Source organism: Corvus cornix, chromosome 13 (genome assembly GCF_000738735.6).
Source record: "Corvus cornix cornix isolate S_Up_H32 chromosome 13, ASM73873v5, whole genome shotgun sequence".
NCBI lineage: Eukaryota > Metazoa > Chordata > Aves > Passeriformes > Corvidae > Corvus > Corvus cornix.
The window spans coordinates 15,668,117-15,688,197 of record NC_046343.1 but is presented as its reverse complement, the minus strand read 5'-3'; the positions used below and the strand labels follow the sequence as shown (position 1 = coordinate 15,688,197).

The 20,081-nt window shown below is 41.0% G+C and overlaps 1 protein-coding gene across 3 annotated transcripts in view; it reads right to left on the bottom strand.

The window, feature by feature from the left end:
• Positions 1-20,081, bottom strand: part of SLIT3 (slit guidance ligand 3) — a 468,570-nt gene that overhangs the window by 182,492 nt on the left and 265,997 nt on the right. For all 3 annotated transcript variants that reach the window (XM_039559586.1, XM_010406223.4, XM_010406222.4), the window contains one exon: positions 2,624-2,695. In XM_039559586.1, coding sequence (XP_039415520.1) covers positions 2,624-2,695 — 72 coding nt within the window. The remainder of the gene's footprint in view (positions 1-2,623; positions 2,696-20,081) is intronic.

Sequence of the window (20,081 nt, the reverse complement as noted above, 5' to 3'; positions counted from 1 at the left end):
AGTAGTGCAAACCACCACCTCTCTGCCTCAGCAGAGCCATCCCTGTCATCTTCTAAAGTCCTTTTGTGCAGCTACTCCATGGTTTGCTTTGGAGAGGAGATCATTTAGAGACCTTCTCAATCTTAACAAAGCAGCCTATCAGAATATATTTTTAATAATTATATTAATAAATATAGCCTCAAGAAGACTTTTCACAGTACTTCAAAAGCATTATAAACCAATTCCCTGTGAACACAAAAAACACTGAAGTGATTTTGCACATTTTCAGTTTACCCTTAAATAAAAAAAATTAAAAGAAATACCGTAATTACCTGTCTCAGCAGTAACTGACAGATGCAGAGACAACAGGACACTTACCATTAAGCAAATAGGTAGAGGGAACATGCTTTATTATAAATAAAGCTGTTTCAAGCAAAGGAAAACAGATCAATAAAAACTAATTCCTGTCACTTCCAATCAAGGCTAAAAATCGATGAAACTTAAGAACAGAAAAGACAGTTAACTAAAATTCTTAGCACAGAAGAGTTGATTTTAGTAAATAATTCTTCAATGCTTTAAATGCTTCAAACTTCCTGGCATTTTACCCATTTTTTCCTTTCCCCTGAGTGCTCATGTTCAAGGTTAATATACTTTTTATATTTTGTTCTCTATTCTACAATGGGCAGATTGTTTTGAGAGCCATGAAGAAAAGCTGTTTATTCACGGAACCATCAGAGCAGCAGGAGCATCCCCAAATGTCCTGCTAATGGATCTCATCAGAGTGTGAAAGAGACACACAGGGACACACTGTCCACACTGCACTGGGCATCAGCTAATGGGAAAAAGGGCTCGTCCCCACCTAAGGAGCATTCAGACCAGGGATTTCCTACAAAAACTTCCAAAAAAATCCATATCGAAGTGTGAGACTATTTGAGAAGGGGGACACACTGATGACCATTTTTTAAGAAAACAGTGGAGTCACCAAACTGTGAGGACATCATTCATGATCCATTTCCAACAAGAAACCCTAGAGAATATTAACATCTTCCCCCAAACAGTATCTTTATACAAATTCCTATATAGACCTGCTAGGGGTGTTATTTGGCAGTCTTTGGAGACTGAAACCTGTCACTAGATATTGATGAAACCGACTTTACAGAACATCAGCTGAATGAATACAAATGCAAGTTTGCCAAAGTTGCCCTTTTATCCATAGACCGTAAATTAAGTTTCCAGCAAATCCTTTTAGAGTGGGTCAGCATTCATGTTCTATAAAATGTGTCTCTCAGAATTCAATAGAAAAGCTTCCCTTTATAAATCCTATTTATGACTTTCTTCCCTTTTTTTTTTTCTTTTTTTCCCCCCTTAATTACAGCAGAGGGGGATTAGTCAGTGTAAGTCTCCGGGGAGCTATACACTAAGCCATCTCTGAAATTAAACTAAAAGGAAAATGGCAGAAGGCACTGAAGGCAGTGAGCTCTGCTAACAGACAAGACTGGCTAATCTGGATAAACCAGGCAAATTTTCTGGACCACTGTGACTGAATAAGAAAAGGCAAAGCTCCAGGAACCTTAACTCTACACCTTTATCTTCTTTATTCATTCTCTTCTTAAAGACAAACATCTCATTTCCATTTAATTACTTACATAAAGACCTAATAATGTCATCATTTAATGAAGAATGTAAATTTAAGTCAGAGGTTATCTTGCAGAGATTGACATAAGTAAGAGCCATTTTTCTTCAGTTCTGTTAATTTATTTAATATGATTTACACATGCATGCAGAGCATCCTTGAAGTATTGCATTTTTTCAGTGGCACAGAAAATTTTCAGGCTAGCTACTATTTCCCTTTCTTTGCCTTTTAAATTAAATACATCTTGAATGAGTTTGAGAATCTGGAGGAAAAACAGGGATGCTTTGTTTAGACGTGACTTTTCCTGAAGCTGTGTATTCCCTAAAGGAATTTAAAGAAATAATTTACTTAAAGAAAATGGTTTTGGTAGGCTATGGCTAAATTACACAAATGCTTAGTCTAATTTCACAGTCTTTGTATTTTGATCTACTAAAGAACAGAGCTTTTCCAGTGCAATGGCATCCAGCTCAAAACCAAATGGATTTGATATAAGAGAAGCTTTTATTAAAAAAAAAATCCATCAGAATAAGTAACATTTTGTTTCAGAAAGTATCTGGAAAGATGCTTTTTCCCCATCCTTTAAAAATGCCTTGTTTCAGAAATTAGTATTTTGAATTTGAAAAGAATAAATGGGATTTAAACACAGGATATTTACAAAATTCAATAATTTGATCCATCTGAACAGTTTTTAGGATCTTGATAATGTTCCAGCTTGGAACACATTTCACATTATGGATTTTCCCATGGGGAAAAAAAAAGCTAGTTTCTTTTCTGGGTAAATTCAAAATCTTGATAAAACTGACTCTTACTTAATGCTGGGCAAATCCAGAACAGTGGCTCTCAGGGGCCTTTCACCCTGCCCAGGCTCACCAGGGGCTCCCCAGCCCTGAAGCCACCCAGGTCCCTGAGGCAGCCTGAGGGACTGAAATGACATTATCACAGATGACAAATAGCCAAAAAGTTGGCTTACAGCATCAGTATTGTATTATAATATCAGAAGATCCTACTCACAGAGTCCTGATCTTTGGCATGTGATTGAAGCTGGTGACAGGAATGCGGGTGATGTTGTTATTGTTGAGGGTACTGTTAGGAGAGAAAAAAAAGGGAGAGAAGAGAATAATAGATTGATCAGTTATTTGCATTTCTTCACCAACACACTATTTACAGAAACAACCCGTTAAAAGTCTTGGTAATAAATGTGCCTGGCTTCGAGCAAGAAGACACACTCCCCGATAGCAGTGACAATTAGTGACATACCGTGAAAGATATTGCTCAGGGAAAGCAACCAACAGCAGCGTAAGGATGGCTGGAGGCCACTGTGTGCCATGTCTGGGTAACGAGGGGCACAGGAGTTTTTATCAACTACTGGAACAGATCCAGACCTGTCAGTTCAGCTGCCTCTTTGTTCAAAAACCTGGTGCAACCTGAGTGGGGGGACACGAGACTTGGGCACAGCATGTAAAGGGCTCACTGTGACCAAAAGAGAGCTGTTGTCTCTCACAGGCTTGTTAGCACAGCCCACTGACACGGCCAGACAGCTCCAATTGCTCCTCGGAAACACATGGACGGATGGGCTCCCTCTCCTCCCTTTCCTTAGGAAAAATATGGGGAGTGGAGCAGCCTGTAATAAAGCATGTCCTGACGCAGGCACGTAAGGATTGCTGCTGTTCTATCAAAGCTGAGCCTGAAGAGAAAATAATCTCAGCAGCTGGAGTGGAGGGACCCCCTTAGAGCTTCTCAGGAAGAATGAACTGACTCGATTACCATCAGCCGAGTGTACTGCTCCCATTTGTGTAGCTCCTAATTATATCAATGACTCTCCAGCAAATTAGAAGCTATAAAATTTATCAAGATGGCACAGGAAATGGAAAGCACTTCAACAGAGCATAATTGCCATGCTGCAAGTGCACCAAATCTGCAAATACAAGTAGCCCAGTTTGTCATGAGAATGGACAGGGCCGGTGACCACTCTGTCCCCCAGCGTGGCCAGTCCTGCCATCGCCTATTTGAAACATGTGGTGTCCAGAGCACCAGGGCAGGGAGCAACCTCTGCTTTCTACCTGGAGCACAGAATTCCACAGGGTCACTTTGGCAGAAGACAGTGCTTTTGTGCGTTTATGTATGTGCTGAAGGAAATACCTGCTGAAGCAACCTAATGGTGTGTCATCCTTCCCTGAACGATTTAGCTGCTCCCATGTCATGTATTTACATGAGACATTTAATCAAAAGCTCTAGAAAAGTTTTCCAGGAGTTAACTCTCTTTCTTGATCATCTGCCAATTCAAAAACATTTTTACAATTCTGCCTAGAAATCCCTTGGCAGAGCCATCATCTAAAACGTCAGCAGATTACAGCTAATTAGATTTTACCCTATTAAGACTGGGTTTTGGGTACACAGGAAGACATACACACACACTGGCAAAGCCAGGAGGTTGCAGGGTACCCTGGCTCTGCACAGGCACACTCAGGAGCAGGGTGGGAGCAGCTCTGACACTGGCAGCATGTTTTGCTGCTGCTGCTGTGCTGCATCCTGGCAGGACAGCACCCAAGCACTCTGTCAGCAGGATCAGAACTGGTATTCCAGCACACTGCTGCACCAGATGGATGCACTGGCAATCTGGAGCCAGCTTGGGGGCTGACATACCCATGACAGCAAGCTGCACCAACAGAGCAAAATTACCCTTCCTTCCCAAATCTGTGAGCAGAGAGAGTTATGTCAGTAAAAGCAGAGTTTTGAAAATCTGGAATCTGCATGTGAGATCTGCTGCCAGAGATCTGTATCAGTCAAGTCACACACGTTCACACACCAGGCTGATAAGAGCTGCCAGTCTCAGCACATGATAACTTATAGTATAACGTGTAGTATTCATTCCAGATCCTCTGGAAAACTTGAAGATATTAAAAATTGGACAGGAAACACACAGCCAAGTACTGGGCTCAGTGGGTGTACAAACTCCTGGGTTTGTGGATTCAGGTTCTCAATATGCAAGCACTCAAAGGCAGTCTACTAAAAATTTAAAGGACAAGATGAAGAGGGAAACACTGTCAACTTCAGCAGGAGAGCTGGAAGTCAGCTCTTAGAGCAGTCAGCCACTCTGCCTGCTGTGCCTCCCAGCCTGCAGGACTCTGCTGTTCTGTGGCTGCAGTGCTGGCAGTGAGCACCCTGAGCACCAGTGCTCATCTGCAGGGCTGAAACTCTGCCTCTCAATCCCTGCTAAGGTCACGGTGGCAACTCACATCCTGCTGTGGCACCTCTCTGTCATACAAGTGCCAGTGCTCCATTACCTTATTTACCCAGTGATGTAACCAAAGTCTTTTGTGGCCAATGAGCCAAAACAAGCTTGTACAACAATTTCAGAAAGTGAACAAACCCACTGGGAGTGCATGAATATATACATCAACACACTCAGCCTTCAGTATCTGTGTGTGTTTGCTCTTTACATGTTGGGAAGTTCAAACAGGGCTCAGAAATGGCATATTTAATTGCACCACCATTTTTTTCCCTGTAAATATATAAATATAATTCTGAGGCAACCCTCTGCCTTAGTTGCCTGTTACATTAAAATGAGTTATGCACTCGGACGGAAGATTATAGGTATGCAGTGATAAATAAAAGCCACATGTAAAGTCAGCTCACAAAAACTAAATCACATACGTAGCTGATGTCTGAATCAGTCACACATGGCACTACAGGAGTCACTAGGGGCCATAGGAATTCAAGAGAGATTTTTCTATTGATTTCTAAAGGATGTGGATTGGATTTAGGCAGAACAGGCTGTGACAGTGAGCTTCCTTCTGCGCTGGGCAGAGAACACATCCCTGTCTCCCAGTGCAATTCATCTGCATGCAGAAAGGTCACCCATTACTGTCTGACTCGATGATTCAAAAATATTTTAAAAGTTCTTAAAATATTTCTATTTCACAGACAAAGCATTATTCCAATCACACAGCATTTCTGCTCACAAGATATCAAATGAGAGTGGCTCAGGTTTTGCAGGTATTTGAGGTTTCAAATATTTGCTTATTTTCAAATAAGCAAAGGTTTCCCACAGTTCATTGAGAAATATATAACCCTCCTTCTAAGAATCCTAAATCAGTGTTGAATTAATATTCTCTTCAAACACAAATTTCAGGGATAACTCTAGCAGACAGCTACTGCTCAGGTGACTTAGTAGAATACTATTTCATTGATATTTAAATGTTAACCATAATGAATGCAATAAAACATCTATGATAACAGCAATTATTTCAGAACAGAGGAGGCCAAACACTGCAAAGGGCACTAATTGCTAGTGCACAGTCTGCACTACAGCCCAGCTGGAGCTGCAGGAATTTAACCCTGCTGCTCTGGCTGCACAGCAGTCAGCTCCCAGGCAATGGGAGCTCTGGAATGGGAACATGTTCAGGTAGAGATGAGCTCTAGAGACATTCTGTAAAGCCTTTCATCACGCACATGATTCCTTCCCAGCAATGATTTTTTAAGAGATGTGTCCTGACAGGGGTGAGCATACAATACAGCAGCATTTTTAGCACATGATGGGAAAATACAAATGATGCTCCAGTTGTCTGCTGGCTGCTCCAGGGTCCCAGCCTCAGACTGATCCACCCAATATTCAAATCCATAGGAAGAGATTTGTAAATACCAGAAAGCTGTGAGAAATAGAAATTCCAGAATCTTCTGATTCTTCCAACATCATGTGGGAAAACATATTCTGCTGAGTGGTCCTCATCCTTATACCTCCCACCTCTTCCAGAACCCAACATGTCCCTTGAAAAAGCACTGTCCTCTCATTTAGAAGTCCTCTCCCTGTAAACTATTCACATCCAAAATGCTGTATCAGGAAACTGGAGCTATAGACAATATTATTTATGCCAGCCAACTTCCCACCTTGGGCTGTGATCCTTGTCAGATCTTGCAGGGTAAGCAGAAGCAGACTGCAGCAGTCCTAAGGATCCTCCAAGGACTACTTGGAAGATGCATAACGTGAGATCAGCAGCCTCTGAGGTGGCACATCCTCCACCACTGTGAACTGTCATAGTCCCACAGATTTCAATTTACAGCCCCAGCGGAGCCGCTTTCCTAACTCACTGCTCTGCCAGTCGCCCAAACTGGCTACAGGCACACGTGGAGCTGCCTTCTTCCTTCTGAAGGATAAAGCTGATTTACAGCCCCTACTAATCAGAATTTTCCTAAAGGAAAGAGTGCTCAGTCTGCAATCCTGTCACGATTTGAAAACAATTACTTATCTCCTTCCTCAAACTTTTGGTGCAAGTTTAATTCCATGCAGTTGCATATTTGTCCTCTTCTGACTTGCTCCAAATTCATGAACACCACTGCAGTTTCCTGACAGAGAGCTGTTAATTCCAGACTTAATGTAATTACATTAAAATCACTAACCAGCAGAAACGACTGTCATGTCTGTGGTTTTTTCAATAATATTTACGCATTAGTCTTTACACATTTCTCCACCTTCTTGTATAGGACTGATGAGAGTCAGAAAAAAATGATACTTCTAATGCTAGAGGAAATCACACAAATTTTATGGCAGAGACCTTGAGACAAAAGGAAACTACTTAAATTTTGAACCCCGCTAATAGTACAAGTATTTTATTTTAAAAGCTCAGAAACTCTAAGCACCCTTTCAGGTCCCCTGGACTAATTCAGAGAGCAGAAATCCCAGGCTGTCACATCAATATTCAGTCTCAATTCTGTAAATCACAGACTACACAGAGATTTTTGTTTCCCTTCTTAAAATTCAATTAATATCATTAAGAGCATATAATAAATACCAGAATCCTTGTCAATTTTTTCATCTGAAATAATACTTCCATGAAAACATACCCACATGCTCTATTCTGGTTTAGTACCAAAAGGATCTTCTCTGACAGAAAATATTACACAACACAACAGAAATACCTGAAACATTAACTAATTAGTAAAATAGCAACTGTCCTAATGTTTTCCAGCCACACTTCAAGTGGGAAACTACATAGGTTGTTTCTTTTGTTTAACACACAACACTGATGACAATACCACCTGCTGCATCCCAGCTTAAAAAAACATTCTGGTCTTCTAGTTTATCACTGACAAAAGCAAAAAACACTTTGCAGATGTCCATTTTCTAAGTACAAGGCATTTTCATAATTGTACAGTACAATAGCCACAGTGATATTTCTTGTTTTCAACCTGATTTTGAACAGATTCAAATGAAAGGGGCAGGGGAGAACCTGTTGGATGCTGAAGGTGCCTTTTGTTACTTGTCAGTAACAGACTGGTTTCCTTTCCTATTCCACTTCTGCAGCTGAATAGCAAAACAGCTAAGCAAACTGAGAAATTTTAATTCAAACTTAATTCAAATTGAGAAAACACTTTTCCCCACCCAAGGCTTAATAAGCATCTCCCATAGCTACTAGAGGCCTGCTGTGCTGGCCATTCAGGTTTTTGATCCACACCAGCCTGCTTTTGTGTCACATTTGGCTGACCATGGGACATCACAGCATTTGCAAAATTCTCAGTTAGAAAGAAATACTCAGACCCATTTACTGATAGGTAAATGAAGAAAGAGATCTGCATGTACTAGATTATTGCTGCGTTTGAACGCCTTTTATTTTTGGGCACTGTAGATTCTTTACGGGCTTCCAGTACACAAGATTTGATATCAGGAATCCTGCAAACTGCAGCCCTTCTTTGGCAGCACAGGCTTCCAAATGTGTCTGTGGGCTTCACTCTAAGTTAAACAACGATGTTCAGTTCCTTTTCCCACTCAAAACTCTCTTGACACACTGTGAAAGGGTGGTGCTGGGTTACTTCCCTCTGTGATAAACCTGGGTTTTGAAAGTGAGATGCTGATACAGAGCAGCAAAGCAAAAGGGACAAGGCTGGTGGGGCAGAGCTGTACCAGACCATGCAGCACTGGTAGCACTAACAACTAACGTTTCCTTCTGTCTCCTCCAATTACCCCACTGCTCAGTCACGGGGTGCTCTTGGCTGTGTGCGTAATCCCCACGCTGTGTGTCCGTAACACCATGTAATTGGGCCTAATGCAAGATTATTATCCGTGTACATGCAATGGATAGCTACAAATGGTGTGTCTGCAGGCTGGTAACGTTCCCAGGAGTGAATTACTGTCATACTCCCCGATTACTGCTTCTCCCACAACTGCCATGGCTCCCAGCTCCTATCCCCAGTGTAACTATACATCCCATAAATGAGACCAGGAAATTTATTCAGACTTAACCAAGGCATCTCCAAGCATAATTAAGCCTCTCATGTTAATAGTTTTTTTGATAATGTTACTTCTACTCAGAAGTGGGTGAAGTGATGCAAAAAAAAAAAAAGGCTGAACAGCTCTGCCTAAGTTGCCAGTGGAGCTCAGAAGACAACACTACTCTGTCCTGGCAGTGCCAGAAACACAACTTCTCCAAGACCTCAAAGCTTTGGGGTGTGTCTGTGTGTGTAGTGTTGGTAAATAAGAGTGAAGGAATCTTTCCCCTGTGTACTGAAACTGTTGAGCCTGTGCAAGATCAGACATCACCATCAGTATTTATGCACATAAAGAGAAGGATCTAAGGGTCTGTCTGAAATACAGAGACAAAACATCAGTTTGGGAGACTGCATCAGCAGCATAATTTAGCACTAAGAGTGCCAGTACCTTAGACCTCTGTGTTAGCAGATTCATATCACTTACTTTTAAACCTCCATTGAACTACATAAAATACCATTGCAGAGGGAATACATCCTCTGTTCCTTGTATTCACACAAGGGTTAAGAAAAGCAGTAACAGGCTTAAATTTCACAGAGGGACTTTCATTATGTATAGGGAAAATGTTTCTTACAATAAGAACAGAGTGTGCAGCCATCAGCAGGGAGGCCTGTAATAAAATACTAAATGAATTCCTGTCAGGAATGGCATTGGATTCAATGGGCCTGCCCCTGGGAGGGACAGTGGATGACAACTTCTGACCCCCTCCAGCCCTCACACAGCACCCAACATAACTAACAGCTGCAATTCCAAAAAGTGAATCTAAATCTATATTTAGTAATAAACCCAAGACTTTAATTTTATACGCTGCCATAATTAATATTTGTAATTAGCTTTCAGATTGCAGGGCAAAAGAAGCTATATTTCCAATAGCTGTAAAGAGCTCTTTTTCACACAAGTCAGGAGGAAGTTGCATTGAATTAAGTATTTACTGTTTCTTATGGCCTCTGATGAAAAAGCAAAGTGGCTTTGGCACTCCATCCCTCAGCACTGAGTGCAGTCACCTTCGACTTTCAAGGCATCCAAGGTTTGCTTGTTAGGCAACGTCCAAAACTCAACTGCATCTCTTCTGAGCTGTGGTGAGTCCCGAGTGCCTCTTGTACTCAATTCCTTGATCTCACCACAGACTGTTTGAGCGAAAGCCCACAACTACCATGTGGGCAGATAATGAAAGCAACTGATGCTGCACTGATTAATCCGTTACTCGGCACTGTTAGAAAACATAATGATCTCACAAGGGGCCTTATTCACTGACATAGAGCAGCAGAGCTCTGAGCTGACACCTCAAATTAGCAGCACAAGCAATAACAGCTGGGGGTTTGTCTCAATATTTGTACCCAACTTTAAAATGAGTTGGCACAAGACAAGTGCTATTTTTAAACACAATGTTACCCAAGGCAAATAATGGTCTAAATAGTCTCCAGGTGACACGAAGAACCCACTGAAATAAAAATAACTGGTTGCCAATTTGTGGTTTTTGTTCTAGTATTAGTCTTTTGACAATGTGTTCACAAATGTTCTCAACACAGCAACGTGAGAGGCTCCAGCATCGTTAACTTGGGAAGCTGACATCAGAAATATGACTATCTCAAGGATACAGAGGAAAGAAAATCTTCCTTTTAGAAATGTATGGAAAAAATAAAGTAAATAAGCTTAGCAGAGAATTATGCACAAAACTGCCAACAGTGTTTATTGCTACAATTGCCTTGTTCTTCCCATTCTGTGGCTAATTTTAATTTGCATATAACTGTCAGATTTTAACTATTTAAGCTTATTATAAAGGCCAGATGTTTAAAGCAGACATTTTTTCCCCTTGAAGGAGTGAGATTCCTTTCAAAGACATCAGGCTTTAGGGAAACTGAGTTATTATAGTAACAGACTCTGTGTTTAAAACTCCTGTTTTGTCACCTGGCAAGAACCAGGATGATCACGTTTGCCCACAGCACAACTTTAGCACATATTAACTTAAGTCCTGTAATTGCTGCCTTAATTCTCCCTAGAGTCTAGCTGTGCCTTGGCTGGAGTCTCTGCAACTGACAAGCTCAGGAGCTGAGGCTAAGAGCAGGGGAAAGAGAGGACTGCAGCGAGAAAATGCTGGGCAAGCTGAAGAGATTGGGACTAGGAGTCACTGGAAAAGGGCAAGAGGCCAGAAAAAAATCATATGGGCCAGCACATCAAAGGTTTTACTTGGTATTTAAACAAGCATGAGCAAAATTAAGGATTTCAGTGGCATATGGCCAAACCTTCTGGTGTTACCTTTAGCCCTGAATTTATGTTAGATATGCACATACATATTGTTATGCCTGAATTTACTTACTTATGCCAAGACCCAAATAAATAAAATATTCCAAAACAAGATGAACTAGAGAACAGAACAAGGAAAAATAAAACATAATAAAGGTTATACAGACAAAATGGTACAAATTTAGATTGTGTACATCGTTAGATGTTAAATCAAAAATATCACTCACGTGGTCTTACATGAAATACCTTATTGCTTCCCCTAAAGGAAGTTGCTCTTTCTGTGCACAGAAAGACATTGCTATTTTCCCACACAATCAAATCACCTCTATCAGCTGTATAAAATACACGTACTAGTTGCATCTCCCAATTCTAACATCTATGCCCAGTGAGAGTTGAAAAAGCTTTTTAGAGAAGTTTCAATCAGCTTTTCAATCTTTTACATGGAACTTTAATTCTAGGCAGAAAATAAAAATTCCATTCAGCCTGAATTAAAATACAAAAGCATTGGTGCAAAGACAAGAGAATGCAGGCTGAAATTATTCTGTGCTGCTTTATTTTTGAATGAAGGATTCTCCAATGAGCTATTCTTCTAAACTCAGAAACAGCAAATGAAACATTGGCTTAAATTTTTTTTTTTTTGAATGAAGAAATTTTCTCAGGTCTTTGCCCAAAGGCTGCACGTTTTTCAGTACACTGTATTGGGAATGCCTGCTGTGGCTCTAAGTCCTAAGTACATCCAGAATTTTGATTCAGAGAAATAAAATATTTCTGTGAACACTGAGTAAATGTTTTGCATCGTTAGGGTGGTTTTGATGTTTCTCTATGGTACCAAATTACGAGGCTGATATTATTGCCTAGAACCACTGGGAACGAGTCCAATTCTTATAATACACAGACCAATGCCTGCTGAAGCCAGAGCAAATCCCATGGCTGATTTCAGCAGGGAATGAATCTAGTCCCTGCAATCCATTTATTTAGGCACAGATTTTTGCAGGAGCCACAGCAATCAAAAATATAATTGCATTCAATTTAAACTCCCCTAAATTTTATTTTGTAGATTCATTTGAAAATCTCTTGTTCAATAAATTAATACAATAAACCTAAAATACAATTATTTTACTTTCATATAAATTCACTGTTAAGTAGAGATGGCTTTGGTTCTTTTTTTTTACATTATACTCTCATACCAAACATGGCTCTTGGTGTCACCCAACTGCACGCATACCAGGTACTGTGGTTTACGGATTCTTTGCTGCTCCTGACAAACCCAGTGGAAACAGGACTGGGTTCTCAATGCATACAGAGGTCTGAAAGCCTACCAGAGTGAATTTATGGAAAAGATGAAACAGAATCAACAACATGAAGTCAGATTATACAAACCTTAAGTTTGATGCATCAGCTCCTCAGCAAAATAAAACAGTTTCTCAGGTCCCTGCCTAAACTGTTGTTTCGGGTTAGTCCTTTCTGAAGCTGAAGCAGCCTTACAAACACAATCCAATTCAAATTAACACGGTTCAACTCCAAAATTTGAAAAGAGCAAGCAACTTTGGTCATTTGTTCAGGTTCATGGCTTTTAATGATGGTGATTTCCAAGGTAAAATGTTCCAGCATTCAGTCAGCTGAGTGCTACTATTTTCTTACAGGACTTCACCAAAAGACCTTCTGAAGAAATTGATTAACATTGGATCAGAAAGGAACAGTATCATTGTTCAAAGCCATGTTTTAATTTGTCTTGTCCTGAGCACACTGCAGCCCTAATGCTACAGCTTTATGGTAAAAGACTCTGTTCTGACAGCCTTCCCCTCACAGTGAACGCCACCTTTCATACTCCTCCAAGTAACACATCAACTACAGAAAAGCCATTCCAAGTGGCAGAGAGAAATCAGTTGTCTTTTCTGAGGTAGAGAAAGTGACAAAAATGGACTTCTGCACCCATTGTCAGGGCTCTGTGGCAATATTCAGTCTCCTTGGGATGGTCACTGTGCCAGCCCGTGGCCACCTCAATGCCGCAATGCGGCAGCGCCTGAGCGACTGCAGGAGCTTGCGGGGCCCGCGCTGCCTGCTGGGAACAAAGAGGGACGAGCCACCAACCCCATGAGTGACACAGCACTGGCAGTTTAGCCAAATGTCGGTGTAAAAGGTTTTACCAATGCCTTGTAAGAGGCAGCAATGGGAATCCACAGAGAGGGGGCTGCCAGAATCCCTGGGTTCAATTTTCCTCCAACAGCAGAACTAGCAGGTCCTGAAGGCAAAATAACGCCCCTTATTGCTCTGGCCAGAGCAGCCACTCTGATTTCAGTGTCTCAGCTGCCCCTCAGTTCCCAGGGCCATTGGCATTGCCACTGGGAGAGAGCAGCAGGAAGAGATCTTCCATGGCTCCAGCAAGAGGACAATGGGCATGGTGCGGCACAGAACCACACAGGTAATTCCTGGCTTTGGACAGCAGAGGAAGGAAAACAAACAAATCTTTTAAAGAGAGAACACTTCACCTTAACTACCAAAATTGCCTCCCCAAAGTGCAAGAGACTGAGAAGGTATTTGCGGAATAATTTTATATTCTAACGATATGTGTTGCCCCTATCTGCAATTCGTCCATGCTGGAAATTAATGCTAATATTCAGGCTAATATAAATCCACATGAATGAAATAGGGGATGTGTGATACACGCATTCTGTGAATTTACACTTGCATGTATGAACAGTTATTAAAGAAAACTTACATTCATAGAGGAAAGAAATGCTTTGAAAGAACGAAGACTAGACGTAGTTTCTAGACAAGGGCAATTATATGTTTCTTGGTGAAGCTGGAAAGGGATCTGCTTTCCATCAGGATTTTATTTTAATAAGGCATTAGACAGTGCTTGTGTGTATCACACAAGAAAAAGGTCAGTACGTTTAAAAATGCCTATCTTTCCAATTTTTATGTTACTCCCAAACTCCACCTGCCCATAAGAAGCAGCAATACCTGCTTATATTCATGCAATACAGCTAAGAAACCGTAACAATCTGAATAGCAAATACTCACAGTGTTTCATTTGCCTCCAGTCCACAGAGAGAAAAATCGCAAAATAAAATATACACAGAAAAAATTCGACGCACCCATGATCTGTTCAGGAATATTCTACAAGCACGAGCAGTAGTTAAACAAAAGGAATCAACAGTTCTTCACACATGGCTGTTTCTCTGTAATATCTGCATGCACCAAAAATAAAATATACCTGCCATTGTGGAGGGTCTGTCCTACCCGTTTCGGTCTGAGGACTGGCTGGAGTGCCTCACCTGGCTTCTAACGCCCTTCCCGCGGACGGGAAGATGGGATGTCTCGCAGATGAGATGGACCCAACCCTTTTAAGACACCACTGGAATTGCCCAAGGAGCCAGTAGGAAGCGCGGGTGCTGCGGCGTGGGCTCCCCCTCCCCAGAGCCCGCCCAGCCCGCAACCGCCTCCTGCACCAACGGGGGCTTCTCGCGGCCTCCAAGGCGCCGTCGCAGAGATGCTGCATTGCGGCAATTTATCGATCGCAGCAGCCAAGTCCAGCGCTGAAAGCCATGAACCAGGGCTGCCTCCCCACACTCCCTTCTCCCAACAAAGCCCGTCTGGTGTCAGACACAACCTAAGGTTCTAGTGGTGAACAGAGACCTTGCCCGGTCTGTGCTGCTTCAGCCCTCCAGCACAGCCATCAGCCTGGCTTCCACAGTGTTCTCTTCTCTTTTACCCTCAAATAAACTGAGCAACAGTCTGGTGCTTGCAGACCAAGAAGCCTCACCCCACCCGGTGCTGAGAAGACAAGAGGGATCACAAGCAATTTTAAAAACTTCATGGCACAACTGAACAACATCGTTTCCTTCAATGGCTTTATGTAGCCATTGATGCTTTTCCAACTGACCAAGCTATTTTCTCAGGTATCTCTAAAGCACTAGAGCAACACGGTACATCATAACAAAGGTTTCTGGATGGCCTTACAGCATTTTTAGATTTGTTTCTAAGGATGTGCAGATGTCCCAAGCATGGTCATCCATTGCTCGTAAAGACTAAAAACAATGCATTCAGATTATTCACCCCAAAATAGAAACATAAGAAATGTAATTCTGCTTCAAAAATATTGAACCAGTTAACAAGAAATTGCTTCATTTATGATAACTTAATTAACATAGAAATTGTGATTATTTGTCTTCAAATGACTTCAACATTATTTTATACTTCCATCCTTAAAGCAGCTCTTAAATTTTCTTTTTTCCTAAACCCAGGACTAGATAAGCTAAGTAAATAAAATCTAATTTATATTAATCTTATTGCTTTCTTTTAAGTTTTAAAAATTATTTTTCTTGATTTAACCTTAATTTAAAAATGCTCTCATCATCACATATACTTGCACACATACATACCTACATTATATGCATAACCTTTTGAACAGCAAGAAAAAAGACCCTATTTGATCTTTAGATCAGACGCAGTTTTTACCAATGCATTTTTTTTTCAGGTGCAGATAGAGTTATCTACTTCACTTCCAAGCACTTCCAAGCTATCTACATATTTCTGATTTGATTTCTAATTTATTACAGGCACAATATTATTGTCCTAGCTAAAAATATTGGACAATACCAGTAATATGTAATGCACAGTACCCTGGTCCCTGCAGCTACACTTTAAGGTAAAGTATCAGACATCTTGCTTGAATTGGGAGCTCAATCCTGGTATACAGAGCTCCCATCATAGTTTTACTCTCTCTTTCCAGGCTTTTGAGCCCTCCCTTGAATAAAGACTGGCTACAGCTCAGAGCTTTTGTCTATGTTGTACTTAGCACAGCAGAGGGACAAAAGCAACCTCTAAGAAAGACAAACCATCTACCCCCCTATTGGTCACAAACAATGCCTTTAGCTGGACACAGAAAAAAAGAAGGGAACATTCAAAACAGTGTGTTTTGAAACGTTTTTTGAAATGATCATTTTTCACTGTTGTGACTGAGCCCAGAGGAAGCAGGAGTTCCCACATACACCACCAGCTCTGGACCCCGAGCAGCGTCACAGGAGGGCTGAGGCCATCCTGGGATATTTGACAGCGCTATCAAAGGAACCTGTGGTGTGCACACATGCAGCCTCCCCCCAGCCACGGAGCTGTATTGATGCCAACAGAACCACATCCAGCTACCGGAGTATCGTCATCCTGCTGCTTTGGGGAGTCATAGAAACAGTGAACTGCAAAGTACGCCACAGAATGGCTGCTCATCTACCTTGAACTTGTCATGTGCCGTCAGAACTGTGTCATCACCTCAACTTCATCAGCAAGGAGTTTTATTCCCATCCTAGTCCTCAGCTCAGCTCTTGGTTAAGGTGTTGAGCTGCACATCAGCATTAAATACACATCTGAGTGTCCTCTGGATGAAGTCGTTCACATTCATTTGACTTTCAACAGTCAAAATGCTTGTTCTACATCTTTTATATTACTGACGAAGAAACTATATTAGTCAAAGGGGAGGGAGGGCAGGTCACAAGATGAGCAGAGCATGCAAATGAAACAATTAATATCATGGGAGAGAAGGTTTGCCAGAAATCCTGTCTCTCCTGGAGTTTTGACTTTGGAATCTCTTGGAGCAGAGACTGCAGCACCAAGGAAGGGCTTAAATGCCACAACCCATAAAGCTGGGCTTCCTCAAAAAGCATACTGGTCAGTGATTCATGAAACTAATAATTCTAACCTGGCACTGCTCTTATCTTGATAAGTTCTGCAGCCTGCAAGGCTCCAGGCTATTCTTAAAGGGAAAAAGCCTTCCAACCTAATGGGGCAGGGAAGGAGAATGAGCACAGCATTCTACTACTACATATGCTCCAGGAAGGAAAAAATCCATCTTTTCTAAATATGTAACATAATTAAGCATCTGGACCAAGGACTGATAGAAATGTTCATCAATTTGCAAGGACATGCCTGGAATACAGCAGGATTAGCAAAATCATTGATCAATGAATTTATGCAAATATATTCTCCCCATAAAGAGAGAGTTACATTACATCTGTAACAGGCATCAGTGATTTTCAGAGACCCTCTCTTAGCCACTCTTATTTTATCTCGGCTGGTCTTTGATATAAAGCCTGTCACCATGGTACCATCTGGATAGTGTTCCTTTCACCATGCTGTACTTCCAACCTCCCATTTGTAATCTGCTGTACAACAGCGGTTATCTCAGATTTCCTTTCCACATCTTGAGCAGGGACACCAGATCTCCCATGGACATGCATCAGCAAATAAAAACATTTCTTATCAAGCAACCATGTAAGCACCCCATCTTCCCTCCATCAACTCATTATGCTGATTATGCATCTCCTTTCCCTAGGGTCCACTGAGGGGGGCACTCCACTTTCTAAAAGTTCACCCAAAAAAAGGCATTTCTGTAGTTAATCTTATCTCTGATTTATGTAACTGAAACCTTGTAGTAACCACAGCCAGGTTCCTCAGGAGCATTTCTCCTTCCTTTACAGACCGACAGTGATACAGGAGGCAGGAGGAATGGGAAGAGTAGAAGCTAAGGGACAGTCTAATAAATAACAAAGAGAAATTGAAATTCCCACTTGCCTAGTGACACCTCTGTACTCTGCACACACCATTTCTGTATTGCCAAACCAACTGTTGTCCTTCCTCTGGCATAACCTGATTGCCTGAGAGACAAGTTCAACATAGAAAACGGCAGATACTCTTAGAAATGCCAAACTCCTTGTTTTTCAATTTCACCAAGCAGGTACATACTTCAATTACTCATACACTGCCAATGGTTACTCCCTTACATTTACTTTTTATTACATGTGTAATTTTTTACATGTTGACTGATGAAATAAGTAAAGATTTTAAACTGCTTTTATTAATTTACATACATTTGAGCTAATATACACCCTTGGGTAAAAAAAACAACCCCAGTCAAACCAACAACACAAACCCCCCCAAAAACCCCAAAACCCAAACAAAATATAAACCAAAACCTGCAATAATTTATTTTTCACTCAAGTATAAGTAAACTAGCTATGCACATCATTTGACAAAGAATTCTCATTTTCATTATTATATTTCGGCATTTTGGTATCAGTTATAGGAACATAATTTACAGAGTTCAAATTTGATCCTGATTGCCTCAACCGATCATAATTTCCAGCAAAATAGAAGAGGAAATCACATTTGTGTGGCATTTTCAGGCTTTCATTAAGCAATGACATCTCATATATTTAGAATTATGTCATGACTTTCGCTCCCTGTCTCTCCAGGTTGTGAAAGCAAATAAAAATCTTCTATCTAGTTAAGACATGCCCAGAATAGCATTTTGCAAATAAGTAAAACTGACTATATAACTGAGTGTTCAGCACACAGAGGCAACCCTAGAAACAATTAAATCCTGGCTGTAGCACAAAATATTGATTCATGTTCAGAAAGTTCTTAAAAGTTTGCTATGACAAAAGGCAGTGTGCATTATAAGCACACTCATCCATGACATCTCCCTTAGAAATTGTACAGACCAAACCTTTTATGAAAGAATTGTTTATAACAGGAACACATTGAATCCAAACAAGGAAAGCAGGAATAATCCCGATTTTTACCCACTGGTAAAACGCTTGCAATGGCTGGGTGTGGCAGACGATGCACAGAACTGGGGCTGCAGGGTGTGACAGACCAGCTGTATCCCGCCGGACACGGCTCGGGGCCGAATCGGAGCTCGAAAACACCGGCACAGCCCTTGTAGCTCTGTGATTTTGTCATGGAGCAGGAAGAAGAGTGTGGCAGAAATATTTGGGGAGAAAAGGTTCTGCATACAAATACTGACAGAACAATTTAAATTTCTCCTATTGCTTTAAGATTTTGGGAAAGGAAGGGTGGTGCATTTTTCTTTACCTTTATGACATTTTTGCAATCGGAAGAAAAAATATTTGTAATATATTTAGGACTCATTTGGAACTGAAGTCACAGATATTTGGATGACTATACTTGCACCTTTTTCCTAGTACTTGTGGATGAATTGGCATGATTTTTCACACTAAGGCACCCAAAGTGGAATGGTGAGTCCCTGAGCGCGTAGTCTGCGGCTATGGACTCAACGGCAGAGCCAGCGCTCCTTCACTCCAAAAGCAGGTGAAACTCAGGAGGGAGGATTTTCAGACTCAGACATATTATATGAAAGACCTACAATTAATGTGGCTAACAACAAACAAACCCCCAAATCATTCTGTACTAGCTCTGTACTGCAAGAACTCCTTTGCCTTCTTTAACAGAAGTACTACCCACAGACCTCCTAGGATTAGCTCTTGGTATGATAAAATCTTATGCAACGAACAGAATGTGTTCAAGCTCTGGACCCTCTGGCTATGATTATAAAGCAGGAGGAAAAACAGCTTTTACAATATAAAAAAAAGGAAAATACTCCACCTAAGTTGTCAACATTGACTCATAATTCTTTCTCTGCTGTCTACATGGTACAACTCCCATGCCACCACACAGTTTTCCAGTTACCCCAGAGAGACAAAACAATGACAAATAGATTAATGGGCTTTTTGTTAAACCGAGTTCTGTTTCTTACTGAGAAAAATGCTTCAGCCCTTCCAGTCTAATGACAATAGTATGCTCAGGCAGTCAATATTACTAGTTTTTCCAGTTTGAGCTTGTTGAACCATCTTGAAGATAATTTCTTTTACTCATCTATCCTAAGACACTGGAGGTGGAATTCTGAGCCTTAGAAGTTTTTTACCTCCTATCCTTCATAATTTTGGGCATCTGGAAATAAAACTATGGACTAATTTCTAACCTATAAACTATACAAACACGCCATATAAACTATTGTCACACACCATAAGGAATACTGGCTAATCATTTTGCAGACTACTCTGGGTTTTTGGTTTGGTTTTCTTTCGAGTTTTTTTTATAACCTTTAATCATACTTGTGGCTACAGTAATAGATATTTCTCAATAATACTGTTATTGCCAGATATTGCC